Source organism: Nothobranchius furzeri, chromosome 5 (genome assembly GCF_043380555.1).
Source record: "Nothobranchius furzeri strain GRZ-AD chromosome 5, NfurGRZ-RIMD1, whole genome shotgun sequence".
In the NCBI taxonomy this organism is placed as follows: domain Eukaryota; kingdom Metazoa; phylum Chordata; class Actinopteri; order Cyprinodontiformes; family Nothobranchiidae; genus Nothobranchius; species Nothobranchius furzeri.
Window position 1 is genome coordinate 74,503,701 of NC_091745.1, and position 19,887 is coordinate 74,523,587.

General features: G+C 42.9%; 3 protein-coding genes across 8 annotated transcripts; 2 read left to right on the forward strand and 1 right to left on the reverse strand.

The window, feature by feature from the left end:
- Positions 1 to 1,108: 1,108 nt before the first annotated feature.
- Positions 1,109 to 5,513, reverse strand: si:ch73-54f23.4 (zinc-binding protein A33). Of its 4 annotated transcripts, none has more exons than XM_015950273.3 (7): positions 5,390 to 5,513; positions 5,171 to 5,245; positions 4,930 to 5,025; positions 2,517 to 2,750; positions 2,175 to 2,197; positions 1,961 to 2,076; positions 1,109 to 1,891 (listed from the first exon to the last, which is right to left on the reverse strand). In XM_015950273.3, exons 2-7 carry the CDS (start codon positions 5,234 to 5,236, stop codon positions 1,338 to 1,340), a joined length of 1,089 nt encoding a protein of 362 aa, XP_015805759.1. In that variant the 5' UTR covers positions 5,237 to 5,245; positions 5,390 to 5,513; the 3' UTR covers positions 1,109 to 1,337. The 4 variants fall into 4 exon arrangements, with proteins under 4 accessions (XP_015805759.1, XP_054597049.1, XP_015805758.1 ...); XM_054741074.2 differs by having other exon boundaries at positions 2,517 to 2,745; positions 5,390 to 5,458; XM_015950272.3 differs by lacking the exon at positions 5,390 to 5,513 and having other exon boundaries at positions 5,171 to 5,381.
- Positions 5,514 to 6,587: 1,074 nt separating this feature from the next.
- On the forward strand, positions 6,588 to 10,813 carry ino80e (INO80 complex subunit E). Of its 2 annotated transcripts, XM_015950277.3 has the most exons (8): positions 6,588 to 6,668; positions 6,939 to 7,021; positions 7,105 to 7,175; positions 7,247 to 7,299; positions 7,404 to 7,485; positions 9,669 to 9,765; positions 10,064 to 10,162; positions 10,387 to 10,813. In XM_015950277.3, exons 2-8 carry the CDS (start codon positions 6,941 to 6,943, stop codon positions 10,591 to 10,593), a joined length of 690 nt encoding a protein of 229 aa, XP_015805763.3. In that variant the 5' UTR covers positions 6,588 to 6,668; positions 6,939 to 6,940; the 3' UTR covers positions 10,594 to 10,813. The 2 variants fall into 2 exon arrangements, with proteins under 2 accessions (XP_015805763.3, XP_015805764.3); XM_015950278.3 differs by lacking the exon at positions 10,064 to 10,162.
- Positions 10,814 to 11,847: 1,034 nt separating this feature from the next.
- si:ch73-54f23.2 (endonuclease domain-containing 1 protein) lies at positions 11,848 to 19,553 on the forward strand. 2 transcript variants are annotated; one of them, XM_015950275.3, is made up of 4 exons: positions 11,848 to 12,374; positions 14,734 to 15,183; positions 15,283 to 15,480; positions 17,767 to 19,553. In XM_015950275.3, the coding sequence occupies exons 1-4, from the start codon at positions 12,081 to 12,083 to the stop codon at positions 18,280 to 18,282; spliced, it is 1,458 nt and encodes a 485-aa protein (XP_015805761.3). In that variant the 5' UTR covers positions 11,848 to 12,080; the 3' UTR covers positions 18,283 to 19,553. The 2 variants fall into 2 exon arrangements, with proteins under 2 accessions (XP_015805761.3, XP_015805760.3); XM_015950274.3 differs by having other exon boundaries at positions 14,734 to 15,480.
- Positions 19,554 to 19,887: the final 334 nt, after the last annotated feature.

A 19,887-nucleotide genomic window follows, 5' to 3' on the forward strand; every position in this document is an offset into this window, starting at 1 on the left:
AACTGGTTGTGGACAGCATTGTGAATGGCCTCAGTTCAGAAACACAGAACAGGTTTTTGGATGAATTTACAGAAATATTAAAAAAAAAACTGCCTGATTTGACACTCATGCAGCAGGTTTTACTGGTCAGAAAATGTCCGAAACATCCCTTTAAGGTAGGGCTGGGTGATATAGCCTAAAATCTGTATTGCGATATAATTTGAAAAATGTGCGGTAACGGTATATATTGCAATATATGACTTTCTTTTGTATATATGTCAGAAACGACTGTTTCTTAACATACTCACATACCAGATACATTGCAGCAGCAGAACAAACACACTTCTAACAGTATAAAATGCCATTTTAAGAAAATGTATTAATTTTCTTGCTTTACTTGCTCACAGACTTTCTCGTACAGTTTTGGCATCTCTGTTTGGCTGAAGCGTTTGCGGCTCGGTACCTCGTAACGTGGATCGAGTGTCTTAATCGTGTCCCGAAAGCCGCTTTTCTCCACTGTAAGAAACAGCACGGTGTCCTTACACGGGTACGTGGTAATGGCGTTTGTAATATCAATCCACCGTTGATTATTTCTCTTGTAGCAGTGTGAGTGTCCTGTCACAGTGTCCCGATTGATCATGCGCCCTAGCTACTTGGCCAAGGGGATGTCCCTTTGGCTGACTGGTTAGAGCGTATGACTCTCACCCGGGAGTCTGGGGATCGAATCCCGGCCGGGGCCGTCGTTTATCCACCTTGCCACACTCTCATACCGAGTGCCTTTAGCAAATGCTTGTAAAATATCCGTCTGCTGGTGTGTAAGGCCACCTTTTTTCTTACCGCTCGACTGACTGGGCGTTTGTTGAGGACGCAGTTTTTGGCTTTCTTCGTATTCCACAACGTGCTTCGTTTTGAGGTGGTAAAACTAATTAGATGTATTCCCTCTATTCACTAATACTTTCATACTTTGCAGATTATACCGTTCTGCTCCACATCCGACTCCTTAAAACCAAACCAAGTCCAAATGACCGATGTTGCACCGGTCTTCTTTACGATAACCTCCTCCTCCTCCACCACAGGCTCCATGATTTCAGCCTCAACAGATGCCGCTTGATGACGTCATCAACATGCGCTACCGCGATACGCCGACATAGCCGAAATCTCTGCCGTTGGCCAAATTAATATCATTTCTACCGTATACCGTGTATACCGCCCACCCCTACTTTAAGGTTCATAATTTCTTTGGGATTTAGTGCAAAGAACTTCATAAACACCGTTATAACTGTAGAAAATAAAGCCCAAGAGGTCCCTTTTAGAGAATCTCTGATGATGGGGGAGGTTGTGCAGGTGAGAGCAGCATTTCACAGTGACGGGGTGTGGATCTGGATCGGCGCTGTGTTCTGTCCATCATCGGTGTCACACGGGTTAAAGAACGGAAACAGAGAAACTGTAACAGTCCCCATTGAGAAAGTGTAAATTGGCGCCATGGTAACAGCATTGTAGAAAGTCACCTCCTCCTTCTCGCAGTCCAAGAACACACCAACGCGGACCAGGTGGACAGACACGTTGACTTTAGTCGGCTTTGGGTCTGTACAGGCCAAGAGAGACCCGCCCTTCAGCGCCAGCGTCCAGAGGCCACAGGAGGTGCCCGTGGTGGCCGTCTCACCTCTGTCAACATCTCCTCGTGCCACACCCAGCCTCCACGCTGTCTTACCACTAACATCCACCTCCCAGTAGTGCCGGCCAGTGCTAAAGCCCTGCTGACCCAACACACAGTAATAATAGTGGAACCGACGCAGGTTGGACTGGACGTCTGAAGCGTCTTTACCCTCATCAAACCAAATGGAAGTACGGGACAGTGACAGGGTCAGACTGGGGTGGGCCGTCTCCGGGTCAAATGTCACCGGTGTGATGTCTGCAGACAGAAATGTTTGTGAGTGACGCATCTCATTCACGGCGTTCTGGAATCAGACGCCAAACGTACTGGGATAGAGGGAGTCTCTCATGTGTTTCCATATCCTGTACTGGATGGGGCCCACAAGCTGGCCCGACCGCACCTCTGTGTTCACCTCTGCAGGAAGAACAAAGCTGACCTGAGACCTGTGTGTAAAAGAGGAGAGAAAAGGCCTGAATAGACACAGCAGAGATGACAAAAATGAATGAAAATGTAAAACAGAGGAAAACCAAAAACGACCTGCCTTTTTAACAGATCTTGGATTTCCTGAAACGAGAGAAAGATTCCAGTCACTGACTTGAACCGACGACTTCAGGCGCCTGTCATCACTACAAATCTTCTACTTGCTGAGAAATGCTCGTGGTGCTTTTTGCTCTTTTACTTTTTAATGAGAATTTGTTTTTTATGGGACAGGTCAACTGTTTAATCTGTGTAGGACAGCTGGCAGAATAAAGGCAGGTGTGCGGATTTCCTCTGCAGTTCCTAAGCCTAATCACGATGACAGAGAAAAGTGCCCTGCATGCTGATGATCGCCACATTGAAGCTTTGTGTGCAGATCAGCACTGAGACAAACTTCATGCCTCACTTGGAGCAGCTTGGGACCATCCTCCTCGGCCAGTTTGCCGTTCAGCACCGCGATTGCTCTCTCCAGGTCTTTTCCCTGAGCTGCTATCTTCTTCTCCCTCTCCTTCAGCTGTTTCAGTTGTTTCTGTCTCTCTTTCTGCAGCCTTTCCAGGTCCTTACACTCCTCCACGTTCAGGAAGCGATGGAGGTTTTGAAACTCAGCTCTGATTTCTCGTTCCAGGCCATCAAATCTGTTCTGAAAAACAGGAAGGATTGTTATTTAGTTTACCTGCAGACCTGGTTCTGGGCAGTTTTAAGACTGGACTGTTCAAGGACGTAATTTTCACTTTAGAAGTGGGGGGACACGGGGGGGGGGGGGGGGGGATCTTTACAATATGTTCTAATGGGAAACCGGCTTCAACACAAACGGTTGCTTTCCGCTTGGTCCTAGAGCTCAACCAGTGTCAATTTAATATAGCGTAATATTGTTTTTGGATGGTAAAAAGTACAGGGGTCAAAACTTGACTTTGGAAAAAGTGGGAGGGACATGTCCCCCCTGTCCCCCCCCAAAATTACGTCCATGGGACTGTTGTATTTCCTATTAAAACGTGTTTAAGTTACAATAAAATCGATTTGTGGTCAAAGTTTTCTGCAACTTCCCTCCAAGAAATACATCAAGGACAGATTGATGTTCTGCTAAAGGTTCAGGGATTGGACTCTTGAGGACAGCTGGGGAAGTCGTTTTCTCTGATGAATCCTCTTTCTGATTGTTTGGGACATTCAGAATAAGGATTGCCTGGAGAAGAAAAGGTGAGTGCTCCCATTAGTCCTGCGTTCCTCCAACAGTAAAAGCATCCTAAGAGACTATTACTGTGTGGGGTTGCTTCTGGGCCAGGGGAATAGGCTCACTCACTGCTTAAAACAGCGATGAATAAAGAATGGTACCTAAACAAGCTCCAGGAGGAACTCCCACTATCATCCAGGAACATTCTGCTGATGAAAATACACTTTTCCAGCATGATGGAGCATAGTTATTAAAGGGAAAGTAGCTCATGGAGCAAAACAGCTGCTTTCTGGGTCCTCGAAAAATTGACCAGAACTTAAAGGTGTGGAAAACTTGTTTAATAGATGCTTTTGCAGTGGTCTAGCAGGAATGAATGCCTTGTAAGTCATATTCGAGGGGCCAAAAAAAACAAAAACAAAAAAAAAACAATCCACATCATAGCTAGGTCAAAATTGTTGTTGTTGGAGGGGGGATTGCCTATCTCCAGTGGTCAACGGGCAATCAGGCAGGGTACACCCTGGACAGAGAGCCAGAACCCACACATGCACAGGGAGAACATCCATACTCCATGCAGAAAGATCCCAGGCCAGGAAGCGAACCCAGGACCTTCTTGCTGCAAGGCAACAGCTCTAACCACTGCGCCACTGCACAACCTGTGACCGGAACATCACACTTGCAACTTGAGAGTTGCCTGTCCGGTCCCTGCTGGTTGGGGAAGCTGTGGAGGGGAGCTGCAGTCTGTTTCCAGCACATTTCCTGCGTGTTTTAGATCATGAACGTTTGATTTAGTGATGAACTGCTTCTGTAGACACTAATGAAGGCAGAGGAAACATTTTTGCAATTAAACTGAGGTGTTAAAAAGTTTAACGCACAGAGAGAAATTTTATTTATTTATTTTTTTGTTTCACTGCGTAAGTAATAACACTAGGGGGCGCTAAAAGCAAGCAAAACTGCAAAGTGTGCCTTTAATGCTAAGGTTGTGACTGTAATTAGTGCAGTTTCTGTTAGGAATTGGATATCCTGTTTGACTAAATAAGGGGAAGTTAACTGAATGTTGCAAAGCAAAACAGGAAACACAAGACTTTTAATGCACAAACTGCTGATATGTTCTTACTTAAGACGATTTATGCCTTCAGAGAATTCACACCAAGATGAAACCATCAGAAAGACGCCTCTTTAACTCAATATATTGTAAAAATAGGTGTGGGAGACTACTTTGAATTTTTTTTTAAATCTGTTGCCCCATTGAACAAGCTTCAATGCTAAAAGGAGCATGAGTATAGCAAATGGCTTGTAATTGATATAGCGCCTTCTAGAGTCCTGGAACCCCCCAAGTCGCTTTACAACACAATCAGTCATTCACCCATTCACACACACATTCACACACTGATGGTGATGAGCTACGATGTGACCACAGCTGCCCTGGGGCGCACTGACAGAGGCGAGGCTGCCGGGTGCGGGTGCCACCGGTCCCTCCGACCACCACCAGCAGGCAACGTGGGTTAAGTGTCTCGCCCAAGGACACAACGACAGCGACAGACTGAGTGGGGCTCGAACCTGCAACCTTCAGATTGCAGGGCGAGCACTTAACTCCTGTGCCACAGTCGCCCCACTATAATCAGATGAGAAATGAATAATAAAGTAAAATTACCTCCACCTCCACCGAGTCTGTGTAAGTCTCTCTTTCTGCTTCTTTGCATTCATCCACCTCATGCTTGATTCTTTTAATAGCCTGGACAAGCTTTGCCTGTAACACACACACACACACACACACACACACACACACACACACACACACACACACACACACACACACACACACACACACACACAAAATGACACTAATTTACACTTCTCTACACGAAGCGGCAGGTGAAGTTCTGAAAGCTTACCTTATGATCACAGAGAAGGCTTTTACTGCTGCTGTTGTTGGTGTCTTTGCTGTGGTTCTGGTACATCCCAGTTATCTGCATATAAGTGAAAACACAAGCAAAAAGAGATCATTTCAAGAGGTTATGAGTAGAATCAGCAGGACAGTAAACACGGAGGACGCCTGAACAGATAAGCATGAGGAGGAGCAGGAGTTAAACTCATTCAGAAGCAGCACATACAAGCAGGAAGTGGTCAGAACAAAACGTATTGATGAGCTCTGAAGATCAGGAGCGACACTGAACTTGAGCTTATGTGGATCCATTAACAGAAGGGGAAGAAGGGGTGGGAAATGGCAGATGACTGGAGCTGCCAGGAGGGTTTGCTGGCTGACTGGATGCTTGGCAGCAGAGATGGAAGCAGAAACAGATGAATCTATTTTAGTCTGCCTGTGTCTTTGAAAACAACAAGAGAAGAGAGCCACAGTCAGTCAGATATTGTGTTTCATGTCAGCAGTTGCTTTGCCTGGAAGGGAGACAATCCATGTTTATTTTTGTGCGGTGGCTCTCTCTGATGTGTAGGAGGGGGGGCAGATTCAGAGCTGCAGCCAGGAGCTATTACTGTCCTTAGTTTGGGAGCTGCATGACAGGATGCTGTTTCACCATCAGAGTCTTGTTCATTCAGGATGGACGCTGCAGTACGACTTATCTCATCGTCAATCTGATGTCCTTTCCGTCCACTTATCTTTAAATATCTCCTCCCCGGCCCCATTAAGCCCACACACAGAGAGTCTGGCTGTAGGCTACAGGAATGTACACTGAGGCAACGTCTCTGCAAATGTTCCTTATCAATAATTCATGCCACTGGGCTCAGACGAGGGACTGTAGAGCTAAGATTGAGCTGCAAACTTGGTGCAGTACAGCATGCGGCAGGTGGAGAGAGGACACCTACAGGGGGATTAGGTGAAACACAAAATCCTGCTGCATGAAGTCATTGAAGTATTTTTAATCCAGTCACTGAAAATCAATACTGTTAGAGAACAAAAAGGGTCTTAAAAATATCACCATATCATTTTCTGTCAATTACATCAAATATTTATCATCTGGATATTTAAAGAGAATTGGAAAAGCCACAAATCCTGTTATTTAAAATGATTTCCAGTGACAGTTTTCCTAGTTAACAGGAAAATATTAGAAGATTCGAGTTTTAAAACTACCATATAAATACTGTTTTTAATCTCAAACGTTAACTATTATTGCCGTTTATGATACTCATATACAACAGGTAATGAGTTAGCCTTACAGCTCTGGCCTTATGATTCATGCTATAATTTAATTAGAATACACTAATAAGTAATAAATCCCAGAAAGGCCTCGATTTACAGGAAAACTGTCCTTGAATTTGAGGTGAGCATGAACGAGTTTGACCTGCAGTAACACCTCCCGGCCTCTAGGGGCAGCCCGGCGCAACAAAAAGACGTCACAACTGTAAACAAGAGCAAGTCGCAGAGACAAGCTAGAGGTAACACCTGTTTCCTAACGTTTACACCATTTTTAGATCAAACTAGAGCTCTTTTTGGTAGATTTTACGTCTTTAAATGTGTCGGTAGCATTCGACAGCATTGTGTGGATTCCGTATATATAGTAATTCAGCCTTTAAATGTGATATTTAAACAAGCATAGCTAGCAGAGCTCATGCAACTTGTTCATATTCTGCATTATACCCTTGAGTAACAATTACTAGACCGTTTGAAGACAGTTTATTTAAACATTTTTCATATTTGTGTTTTAGAAATGAATGGTCAAGCAGACGTGGAAGTCGACTACAAGCGGAAATACAAAAACCTCAAACGAAAGTTAAAATTCCTCGTCTATGTGAGCATTTTACATTTTTACATTTCGTCCTTAGATGACAGCGCGTAAATAAGATGATTAATAGTTGGATTTTTTCCCCCCAGGAGCAGGAGTGTTTTCAGGAGGAGCTGAGGAGAGCACAGAGGAAACTTCTGAAGGTTTCCAGGGACAAAAGGTGAGTTTGTTTCTGATCAGTTCGTGCTTAAAGTTTGAAACGAGTAACTAATGCGTTATTGTGTTTTCCAGCTTCCTTTTGGACAGGTTGCTTCAGTACGAGAGAGTAGACGAAGACTCGTCAGGTAGGTAAAACGTCCAGCCTGTATGATGAAGAAATCTGTTAAGTGTTTTTGTACATTGTTTTTACTGAACCACCAAACGTTTCCTTTGCATCATTTACATCAAGATTCCGATGCTACGGTTTCTTCAGAAAACAGTGAAGGAGAAGGAATCCTGGAGAGGGAGAGAGAACGTGAAGGAGCTAAAAAGTACGTTTTTCACTCAGTTTCAGTCCAGACCATGTACCTGAACCCAAACCATGTTAAATGAAAGCGCTGATTTAAATAATCTTGAGTTTTATTCCAGAAAGAGGTCTCAGTCTATTTCTGAGTGTATCACAATGGTAACAGTCTGAATAAATCCTGGTCATGGGAATATTTTCTGTAGGAAACCCAGAGTTTCTACCAGTCTTCTCTCACCTGAGAGAGCGTCGCTGGTCATGACATGATGATGTTGAACCAATCTGAGTGAAATGGAATTACTTTGTTAGGCTTCATTTCTGGAGAGGGGTTGCTGACATAGGTTGGCTATGATCTCACTTTCCCGTGACATATTCTATAAAATAGAATTTCTTTGAATTTTGTTTGATGTGAAAAGTAGAGGTCGACAATCATTGGTTTTTCTATTGCCGATACTGAAGCCCACAGGTAGAGGTCATGGCCAGTTGATGGCCGATTTGTGCTGCTTATATTTTGAGAATTTAACAAGCTGTTCAATCTTAATTTTGTGCACTGCTCAGTGTTAAAATCAGACATCACATCAAAGTTAATCAAACAAATTAGTGAACTGACCGAGTATTAAATATTCAAAACTGGCAAAAAAAAAAAAAAAAGAAATTTTAGTTGAAAACAATTTTTGACCATTTATTAAGCTGTTTAAGATGTTATTCAGGAACGTAAAAACATATTAAATTAAATTCTGCAGCAGCACCGGGCTGCCCTGGGATATGCCTGACTGTAAACTCCTAGTAAAGACATTAAAGGGGCATTATGGAAGTTTGACAGTCAAAACATGTATAGAAATAACAAATTTCTTCTTCATACATTCTCCTGCAATGTCCTGGTCCTGTAGAATGAGCCCTGGCATTTTTACTGTGATTGCCTGTTTTTCTGTAAAGTCACAGAAAAAGAGAGATGCTCGGGTCGAGCAGGCTGCTTCATGCGCGTTCACGCTCAGGCATAGCCCGTAGCATTTGCTATCCGTAGCTTTAGCAGCAGAGAGAGAGGTAGTGCCACTTTGTCGCTGTTCCTAACGCCTAGTGATGAACCTAGCTACATTTCTGAGGACCCTTAGCTACTTTCTGTAGAACTTTCTTCTAGATATTTCCTGCAAATTAGCAACAAAATAGCCGTTTTCACTCAGAACCGTTCTTTGAACGTTGTTTCAACTGTCATCAAGGATGTAGATGTTACAGATACGAGGGACGTCACTGGTGCTTTAGCTCACCTAGTAAGATGTCAGACTCTCGTGCAGAAGTCCTGGGTTCAATTCTGGGTGTGACCGTAGTTCATTTAGAGTTTTTTTTTTTACATTAATGGTATATTTTTTTACAGTAAGATGCCCAAAATTTAATTAGAGACTCACAGAACGGCATTGAATTCACAGATAAAAAAGATGTGGGTTCAACTTTCATTTTGGAACAATTTTTCAAGCAAGGGAAGGGAATGATCTGAGCATGCAGGAGGACTGACCCATCATAAACCTTTGTCGGCTGTGCTGAAGAGAAAGGTACAGAACCAAATTATTTAATTAATTAGCTGCGCGTTCTCCTGTCCTCTGTCCTCCGGGCCACACACACACACACACAAGGGACTGTCTCAGCTGTTATTTTCGTTAAGGAGTGTGCACGTACAGCATGCGCGCCTCGTGCACGAGCCTACTATTGAAGCTGCCGTTACGCTTTTGGCCTGAGGGGGCAATCACGAGCATAAAAATTCAAAACTCCGTAAAGTTTCTTTAAAATGAACTAAAATCCATCATTGTGGTGACAAACGCTTGTTTTCCACACCCGGAGCTTACAGACGGGCCAGATGTCTGTTGAAAATTCTTTCTGCTACTTAACCATGACGTAAAATTCAGTAATATAAATACGGTCTGTGTTTGAGCTTTGCAAACAAAATGTTGAGAGATTACAAGTACAAAAGCAAGAACCTCTTAAACATTAAGAACAAGTCCCGACACGCAGTTTTACAATAAAACTCTTTAATAATTATAACTGCTCATTTCTGACTTTTGACAAACCTAAAATCTGATTTTATTACCAGATTAGGACTAAAAAAACCTGCTTTCAGTCACAGAAAGACTTGGAGATATTTTTTAAGATCCAACTTCACTCGAAGTTCATCTTAAACTTGTCAGATTGAGCTTTTCCGACTTCCTTATTTCTGTGCAGAAGAAAAAGTCCCAGTGCGTGCCTCTCTTCAGCATCATCGACTCATGTCTCCATGCTGTCCCGCTCTGCAGTGAATCCTGGACCTTACCTCAGCACTGTGAGTTCTCCATCTCTCCTTCTGAGATCTACTGCCAAAATGCTGCCATCGTCACCTTCTCACCAGCAAACATAATCCCTGTATTCATTCAGCACTATTCAGTTGTTTCACTCGTTTGTTTTTGTTTTCATTTTAAGTTGAGATCCAGAACTGGCTTCGTTCTCTGTTCATCGGTCATTCTTTTGTGTTTGTTTTTGTGTTTTCTGTATGTGCGTGTCTCGTAAACTCCTTTCAACCGCGTGCATGCGTGTCCATGTGCTCTTTTGGACATTCGGGGGTCTACATGTGTGTTGGGCAGATGCCCTTCCCGCCAGAGTATTTGGCACCAGCAGCCGAGCGAATGAAGAAAGAGAGAAAAACAAAGACGCCAAAAACCAAGAAAGAGACCACAGGGAAGGTGAGGGGGAGAATAACTCCAGACGGTGATGATTAGATAGATCTGGTAACATTATATTCATAACTCATTAGCTGAGCAGGTGAGAACATTGCTTATTGAAGAAGTAGTTTGTAAGTTAATTTCCACATCCACGACGTTACCATCCAGCTGCCCTCATTTTCCCTTCGTGTTCCTGTTGCTGTTCCCTCTTTAGCATTTATTCTGATGTTCATCCATCTCTTTAGGTTGTGGCTCCGGTCGCAGCGAACTACCCATCAGCCCCTGCGGCTCCCGCTGCAGCCAGCGGCCCCTTCAGCTGGGTTCCTCGCCAGATGCTCAGCGGAGACACAGCTGAGGAGGAAGGTGAGAGCGACGGAGACAGCGACAGAGGGGACGAAGACAGGGGGGAGGGAGACGAGGCCGAACTCGTCATTGACATCCCTAATGAGTGAGCAGGGGCTATTAGGAGGTATTTAAAGGCATGGTGGGGGTAAAAGACTGGACTTGGTCGCTTTTGTCCCTGGGAGCAAAGCTCCCCCTGGTGGATTCAGGCATTATTGCAGCGATAGTGTCTAAATGGTGAAATAATATTCAGAGAAGCGTCGTTAACTCTGACAGAAGTAATGATTTTAAACTGTCGTGACCATTTAGTTTTGTTGATTTACTGGTAAGTTCTCTACTGGTCCTTACTGGTGATAAACCTGCACCATCCAACCAACTCTCCAACATGAATGCGTTAACAGAGTTACAATTCAAAGGTAATGATCTGTTTTCTTGTTGCAGTTTAGACATATTTCATTTGTATTTGGATGTAAAATAGTATTTTTTTTGTCTCAGTGATGGATTCAGTATGTTTTTGCACTAAATGTACACATGTCTAATGTTTTTCTGCTTACTAAAGGGTTTTGTTTGATCCTAAATGTTGTCATGTTTGATTTGTAAACGGCACAAATGCAATTTTATGTCAGAGAAGCTGTCTCACAAAAAAATGTGTCACACCCAAAACCTCACACCCTAAAACTCATTCCTGAGTTCCACTCCCGCAGCTGGTTGTGTCACCACCTAAAGCGTGCGCACACTTTACCTGCAGATTGTTGAATGTATAAAATCTTTTTTTTTTCTATTGCAAAAAAAAAACAGAAAAGTTTGAACTTTTGAGCAACAGTCCTGCAGAGTTCTGCTCGTTCCCAAAGTCAGAATCAGTGTTTGAAAGGTTTACTGCGTGATGATTTTGTAAAGATCAGTCGACTCCATTCGTGTCTCAACAGGTGGCCTTTTCATATATTTAGGAAAGGGAGTTCCAGTCTGCCAGCCGTGGATGTGCCGGAGAAGTCGCCGCTCTCTTCAGACGGTGATCCGTGACTCAGACACTTGTCAGGGTTCGACTTTAACGAGGATTTCACAAACAGGTCGTGTTAATTTTAGAGCTCTGGACTTTTAAAGTCAGACCAGGTTTGGAAACGTTTCAACCGTCTTGGTGCAGAGTTCGGATTCACTGACGTGGACTACAAACAGATTAGTTTAAGAGTTTTGCCCATCAGCAGAGTAAAAACAATTGCTCGGGAATGAAGAATTACAGGTAATGAGTAGGTGTGAACCTACTAGCTTGTGTACATAACAGCAGTGGGAGTTAAAGGTGTAACCACAGAGGGTGAGGGAGGGGTGAGATGGAGAAAAACCAGGGGGTGGAACTGTCAGGGGGGGGAGGCTGTGAGGGAAAGGGGAAATGAAGGAGTAAGCAAGAGTGAAAACACTGATTCAGGCTCTGCTCAGATGAAAAGAAAGCAGGCATGGTTGCAGCTAAACGGGAGGACGGAACAAGGAGTGGGTGAGGGAAAACGCTGTATCCCTCATCTGCACACGGAAACCACTGGATCATTTATAAGCCTCTCAGTGAGTGTGTTTGTGAGGAGGAGGGAGCACTGCTGAGCTCACCACCATGCTGGGTCCTGCTGCTGTCAGTGCAGCTGTCTGGCTGCTGGCTGCGTTAGGCCCGGGCCTGTCTCAGCCAGATGAGCACAGCCCCAGCCAGGGCTTCAGCCTCTGCAGAGACTGCTTCTACCGACAGACGCCTCCTCGGGGAGGCCCTGCGGGGCTGCAGCTGCGCCCGCGATGCCACAGGCTGCCCGGGGGACAGGCGTTTGCCACCGTGTCCACGCCGACCTGTGACACGGCTGTCTACACCGCCTTTCGTCTCAGCCGCGGATGGACAGGGATGGGGGAGGAGATAGTGGTGAGGACACATTTGTTACACACTTTGAAACATTTAAAGGAAAAATGTTGGTAGAATAAAAATATAAATTGAACTTGTAGGCTGCAAGATGCTTTAAAGTGATATTAGGATGGAGCATCAGCGTTGAGTCGGGCCTTTAAAATCTAACACCCTCAGAGATACAACTCTGCAAAGTTTCACAAAGAAGCAAAACCTCAGATCTACAAGCTTTAGCTTGTTTATTTTTAATGATTTTTTTTCTTTTTTTGGCTGAAAATCTTTGCAATAAATGAGCACACAAAATTAAATATTCATAAAAATAGTTTTACTCCTCAAAAATTAGCATTTTCAGGGCCACTAATATGCAAAAGCGTAGATTTTATATAGAATAGATGTAAACATACAAATTAAGATAAATTGTTGAATACATATTGTTTGACTTATCCTAATGTGAATATTACAATAGCATTTATACTGACGCTGGTGCCAGTAAATAGAGATATTCGTGTGGCCCAAAACCCACAAATGATTTTTACAAACTAAAATTTCATCAGACTTTTAGGAGTCAACATTTTTATTTAAAACATATTTATCTCATAGTTTAAACATAGAATTCGATCATTTTCAGGGGTGGGAATATAACGCTTTAAAATGATTACAGCTTGAGCCCAAGCATCCCTAATTGGGGGGAAAAATGAGCATTTACACATCCAAACAAATCCCACAGTGGTTACCTTTATAATGAGACCAAAGTAGTCAAATAGACCTTGTGGTTACAGAAGTATCCCAATTGAAGTGTGAGGATGTCATCTGTACCTCACTAACATTATTTTTAATAAAATAGATTTGCTTGGGTGCAAATTGTCTAGAATGATTGAAATGTGATTAATCAAGATTAATTGATTCCAAAGCCTCTGGTTAATTAGATTAAAATTTAATTGATTCCCACTCCTAAAAATGTATCTTAAAAACTGAAATTTTTCTGTTTATTTGAGGGCCAGTCATCTTACTGGTCCAGCAGCAACACAGCTAACTTTTCTAGAGTTGCTAAACTAGATTTTATTCATGAATTTTGCAGATTTGTTGTAATCTGATGAAGCAACAGAATCAATTCAATTCAATTTTATTTATAAAGCGCCAAATCGCGACAAGAGTCATCTCGAGGCACTTCACATAATAAACATTCCAATTCAGGTCAGTTCATTAAGCCGATCAGAAAAAATGTTTCCTATATAAGGAACCCAGCAAATTGCATCAAGTCACTGAATAGTGTCAGTGACTTTACAGCAATCCTCATACTAAGCAAGCATAAAGCGACAGTGGAGAGGAAAACTCCCTTTTAACAGGAAGAAACCTCCAGAAGATCCTGGCTCAGTATAAGCAGCCATCCTCCACGACTCACTGGGGATTGAGAAGACACACACGCACGCACGCACGCATGCACGCACGCACGCACACACACACACACACCAAGCAATGTGCCTATGGTTACATTGTGATTGCTTAGTAAATATTCTATTTGGTGAGAGATAAACTTTATTGTATTTATCCTAGTGAATATATGATTAAACTGGTAAACTAGTAGTGGCACATCCAACGTCAAGGAAAGCAAAAAGTTATTATCAGGAGAGGGAGAATGTTTAAGTGGTTAGCAGCAGTGTTCAAGACGATGGCCCCCTCCATGAGGCCACCACAGCTCAGCAGAACATCATTGTAGCTTCTTCTGGGGAGAAAAACACTTAGAGAAAAAAATAAAGTTAATAGCTAAAATAGCAGGAAATAATACAGTTAAAGAGCAGATTGTAGAAGAAAGTAGTCGAGTGTGGAAAACGGTCAGTATGTCCTCCAGCAGTCTGAGCCTATAGCAGCATAACTACAGAGATAACTCTGGATAACCTAGCCTTTAAGATGGAGGCATGTTGGAGTCAGGGCAAGGGAGAGCCGTCTTTACCGACTGTACACTCCACCTCCCTCTACTCCCCCACTTGTCCAGATCTAGGCTAACATCAGATTTTAACCATAGGCCCTATCAAATAAAAATATTTTAAGCCTATTCTTAAAAGTAGACAAGGTGTCTGCCTCACGGACTAAGGCTGGGAGCTGGTTCCACAGGAGAGGAGCCTGATAACTAAAAGATCTGCCTCCCATCCTAATTTTAGATATTCAATCAAAGAAACGTTTAGCCTTCAGTTAGTTTATAGCCATTTCTCTTTTTGTTGTTAGTGTTGAGTTAATAGTTTATTAAAGGATGTAAAAGCATCTGTAATCTTTCATGGTGTAGTGGTATCTAATCCCAAGAATTACAAATCATATTTGAAATGGTTTTAACTCCAGGAGCATGTGCATGAATCTTTTCTGTCTTTGACCGTTTTTCTGTCAGACGGAGGAAGAAGTCGACGGCATCAAAATCCCGGCTCTTCTCAGAGGAGCTGGAGCTCCGTCTCATCCTGTCTCCCCCACAGACACCCTTCTGCAGCACTGGGATTCAACAGTGGCAGCACTTGTCCAGTCGAGCGTCTTACCCCAGTGCAACACTTTGAGGGGTGACATCTACATCCTGATAGGAGCGGGGCGACTTGGAGCAGCTGAGCGTGGAGGTGAGGAGTGTCGGGCGAAGCTGCTGTGGTCTGCAGTGTGCTGTTCTCCTCCAGAGGGGAAAGCTGCCTTTAGTTTAGGGTTAATCAAAGAGACAACAGAGAAGGAGAGGCCAGCGAGCATGAAGGAGCTGGAGGAGGTGCTGGGAGGAGCTGAGCTGTTCTCCGAACGCTGTGGAGGAGAAGAACAGGCGACAGCTGCAGTCAGCGCGGGGCTTCAGAGTAGAGGAGATGAGGTAAAGGCTGAAAAAACAGATGCTAGAGACGTGAATTCAGGAAATGGCAAAGATGAAGTTGTGAAGAAGAGCAGAGATGCACTAGCAACATCTGATCAGGTGGCAGGTGTTGATGCTCCTCCAGAGGAACTTTCTGCAGATCCAGATCAACAGCAGGAGGACCAGGAAACCACCAGTGAAGAAGACACAGACTCAAACACCACAAGCACGCTGGTCTACATCCTGTCCACCGCTATGTCCATTGTCCAAGCTCCTCTGCGGCCTGTGTTCTCCACCCTCACACAGTTACCTGAGCAGGTAAAACATCCTAGTGAAGCATTAATGCCTGATGTTTGTTTCTGCAGACTCACTCTACCAACGGTTTCAAAACAAGGCCAAAGCTGGATTTTATTCTCTTGCTACTTCACATAAATAGAAAACTTTCAAATATTATGAAGTTGAATTAATTAATTGATTAATTAAGTAATTAATTAATTAAAAAGCCATTAGAATAATTGATGAGTTTAACAATAATTCCTTATTTATATCGTGTTTATCAACAGTATTTGTGTCTTTTTTTTCATTTAAATAGTAGAGAAAAGGCTTTTTCTAACAATTCATAAAAATAAATGCTTGTTTAATCTTGTTAAAGAACACTTTGACAGCGAGGCGGTTTTCAAATGAGGATTTATTGTATCAAGAAAAAAGCTATCCAAACCAACATGTCTCCGTGTGGAAAAAAGTAATTCAATTACTTAACTGGTTATGTTACTCTTGGTGCCAACAGCTGCATTTGTAATAACTGGTAATGAGTCTTTCACATTAATGTGGGGGAATTTTGTCCCACCTTTCCTTAGAGATTTGTATTAACTCCGCCTCATTGGAGGGTTTTTTCAAAATAAATGGTCTGTTTAAAGTCAAAGTTCAGACATTTTCTATCATGATTTCCTGATGGAGAGGAGAATTCGCGGTTCCATCAATAACAGCAAGTGGTCCAGGTCCTGAAGCAGCAAAGTAGCCCCAGACCATCACACTACCACCACCGTGTTTGACCCTTAGTGTGATGTTCTGACATCTGAAATGAGGTTTGAGTCTTACCTTTCCAAATAATGCACTTTAGTTCCACCAGTCCACTGAATATTTTCCTACAAATCTTGGGAATCATCAACATATTTATAAATGTGAGACGAGTCTTTGCTTTCATCTGGTCAGCAGAGATTTTTATCATGGACCTCTCCCATGGATCCATTTGCACCTTTCTTTCTTGTTGAATCATGACCTCCGACCTTAACCTGAGGTAACACAGGCCTTTTAGGCTTTTAGTGTTGTTCCGGTTTCTTTGGTCATGGAATTTCTTCAGATCTCGTCATGATGTGTTGCTTTTTGATGTTTTTATTGTAGCTTACTTCATGTTGTCAGACAGGTTTTAAAGAAGTGACCTCTTAAAGCAACACTAAATAGGTTTTTACACTTCAAACTGGTTCTTGAGCGATAGTGGACCAGAATCTGCACTAAATAGTTTTGGTGGTTCAGATAGGAACACTGGGCGCTCTCTACCTGCTTTACGGCAATAGCGCCGTTTACTGCGCCGGTCGCTAATCTAAAAGCTACCAGTTAGCTTTTTCAGTTTTCCGACTGTCAATAAGAAAAAGAAGTTTGCGTTTTTTGTTGTCATCATGGCAGAGCCTGGAAGTAAAAGGAAGATAGCAATGTCTTTGGAGAAGAAGAAACAGCTAAAACCAGAGTGAACATCGGCGTGGCTAACACTCCGTTTTAGTTTCAAACCATCTACAAAAATAACAAGCAAAGTCCTGTTTTTTCTTTCTGCTCTAACAAGAATCTTACATTCGTAAAATCGTGTGAAATACAAAAACTTGTCGGACAACGTCGTGATCGGGAAAGCCAGTGTGAGCAACAGCAGGTTTGTTTAAGATACTTCTACGTTCAACCAGTAGGGGGTGAAGCGGGAAATTTATTAGGTGTTAATTAAAGAGCAAGTCACCCCCAAATCGACTTTTTTTTCTGATAAGCTACGTATATAAATGCGTGTCTAATCGTGCTGCAGACACGTGCACTTTAGTGCATTTTAGTTCAAATTTTCTGCCTAAAACTGTCAGTGTTGTGACGTTGTCAGGTAAAAACTCTGCGCAGCATTTGAATTTAAATCTGCCATCGCTATTGGCTAAGAGGTACCCTAGAATGTTAGCTGGTACAATATGATGTCACAATGCCATTGTGTGCCTGTGTGTATTTGTTAGCGGCTCCGCCCTCTCGGTCTGCTAGGCAACAGCATTTGTTGCATTTTTCAAACAGGAAGTGGGAGTGGAGTAAGAATCTGGTAGGGGGTGACTTGCTCTTTAACTAGTCTGGCAGTAACCAGGCCTGGGTGTGGCGGGTGACACTAAACTGATGTGGTTCATCACAGTTAATCCATGATTAACGCGGAAGACTTCCATACAAGTTGGTTTGGATAGCTTTTTTCTTGAAATGAATGCCCTGATCATTTGAAAATGTTGTTTTTATTCAGATTATCTTTGTTAAACATTGTGATAAATAAAATAACTTTATTTTCATCAACTCTTTGACACCATCCTCTTCACTCAGGTGGTCTACGTTCTTCAGGAGGATCTTGCTGTTCTCTCTGCTCTGCCGGGAGACACCTTCACCGTCTTCCAGCTTCTCTCCTCTGACCTTCTGTCCTGGATGAGCTCAGCCACAGAAATGCTGTATGGTATCGGAGAAACCTGCTTCTCCGGTGCTTACCACTGCACCTCCTCGATGGGAGAGGCCCTGCTGAGCAGCTGCTACGCTGGAGTCACGGGGGTGGGCGCTCTGGCTGGAGACACAGTGGGAATATTTGGTGACTTGTTGGATAATGCCTGGTCTGTGACCAGGTTCTTTGGAGGACGTTTATGGGAGCAGACTGAGGGTTATGTGGGAACAGTGGTGTCAGAGCTGGGGGGTCAGGTTCAAACTGTAGGTGGGGGGTTTGGGAAGCTGGCCTGGAAAAGTGGAAAGGGAGCGGGTAATGTGTTAAAGTTAGGAGGGGGTTTAATCAAGCGGGTGGCAGATTCGTTTGTCGGTACAGTGAGAGAGGCCTTTGGCCAGCAGTCAGAATGAAGGGAGGAAAAGACGCCACAAATACATTTTTGTTTATTTTTGGTTTGTTGAATTCTTTAGGTTTTTGGAATGGTGAAGATTTCTGAACATGATGTCATTAGAAGGATTTCCCGATGTTTTTTTAGAGGAAAATGGGTACCACTTCACCATAAGGCTCCCGTTATAAATGTCTTATAGTGTATAGATATGTTATAGTTGTGTTAGCAGTAGCTCAGGAGGTAGAGTGGCCCGTCCAGTAACCGGAGGGTTTCAGGATCGATTGCAGCTCCCAGCAGGGAATTCTGCTGTTGTGTCCTTGGGCAAGACACTTAATCCACCTTGCCTGCTGGTGGTGGTCGGAGGGACGGTGGCGCCAGTGCTCGCCTCTGTCAGTGTGCCCCAGGGCAGCTGTGGCTACAGTGTAGCTCATCACCATCAGCGTGTGAATGGGTGAATGATTGTAGAGCAGGAGTATTTAATTTCAGCATGTTTTAGTGGTTTCTCTGCTCCAACACACTAGATTCAGTGGTTGAGTCACTTGTGCAGCAGCTCATCAGGCTCTGCAGACAACAGAACAGGGCTAAAACTAAAACCTGCTGGGTACCGGCCCTCCAGGACCAGAATTGAACATCCCTGCTGTAAAGCGCTTTGGAGTCCTCTGACTCTGACCGGCGCTATAGGAGTGCGGCTCATTTATCCGTTATCATTTAATTAATCTGTAAACATCTTTTTAAGTATGTGTCATTGTAAATAATATTGTTACACATTAAGACAAACGAAACAGACCAGTTTCTTGCAGAATTGTGAGCTGGTTTTTTGTGGTGAAAAAGTGAAATATTATATAAAACGTGTTTACAAATGCTCAATGTGCTTAAAATTTACTTAATCACATGTTTTATATAACAAGTCTAGATGAAATGTATGGGAGAGAACAGTTTTGTTTCACTATTGGGCAAGAAACCAGGTAATTTTCTCTCATCTCACTGTTATTAATTCTTGATAGTTTGCTTTTACATATTATTAATAACATATCTTTAAACTGTTATTCAGGCAGTTACAAGGGGAGCCTTATTGTAAAGTGGTGCCCAAAAATGTGATGAATGTCAAATGTCATACAATGTAGATCTAAACAGTTCACTGTAAAAAAAAAAAAAAAAAGCTGCTCTGATTATCTGACAGCTCTGGATTAAAAAAAAACACTGCACTCATTTTGTTTGGATGGGAACACTCAGCTCAACTTGTGTGTTGCTATGGCATCTGTGCATTTAAATAAAAGATGCTGGTTGATGATTGCGCTGAGTATTATTTGGTTCTTTGTTTCAGTGTATTTTGAAAGTGATGCTGAAGTAATAGCATGACTACAGTTGTATTTGCAGTTCAGTGAAATTGAGTTTATTATAGAAGAATAAAGCTACCTCAGGGCAAAGGCGCAAACAGGTTTAATTTAGCCAGAGAGTCAGATCCAACTATACTCAAACATTTGGAGTCACTTGGGAATGTTCCTGTTTTCTATGGAATCTGTCTGAAAAGGAAATATACTCGTAAAAAGGGCATGTGGACATAGTCAGAGTTAGGATTTTAATGTGAATTTTTAGTGAAACTACTCACATAAAAACACCTCATTCT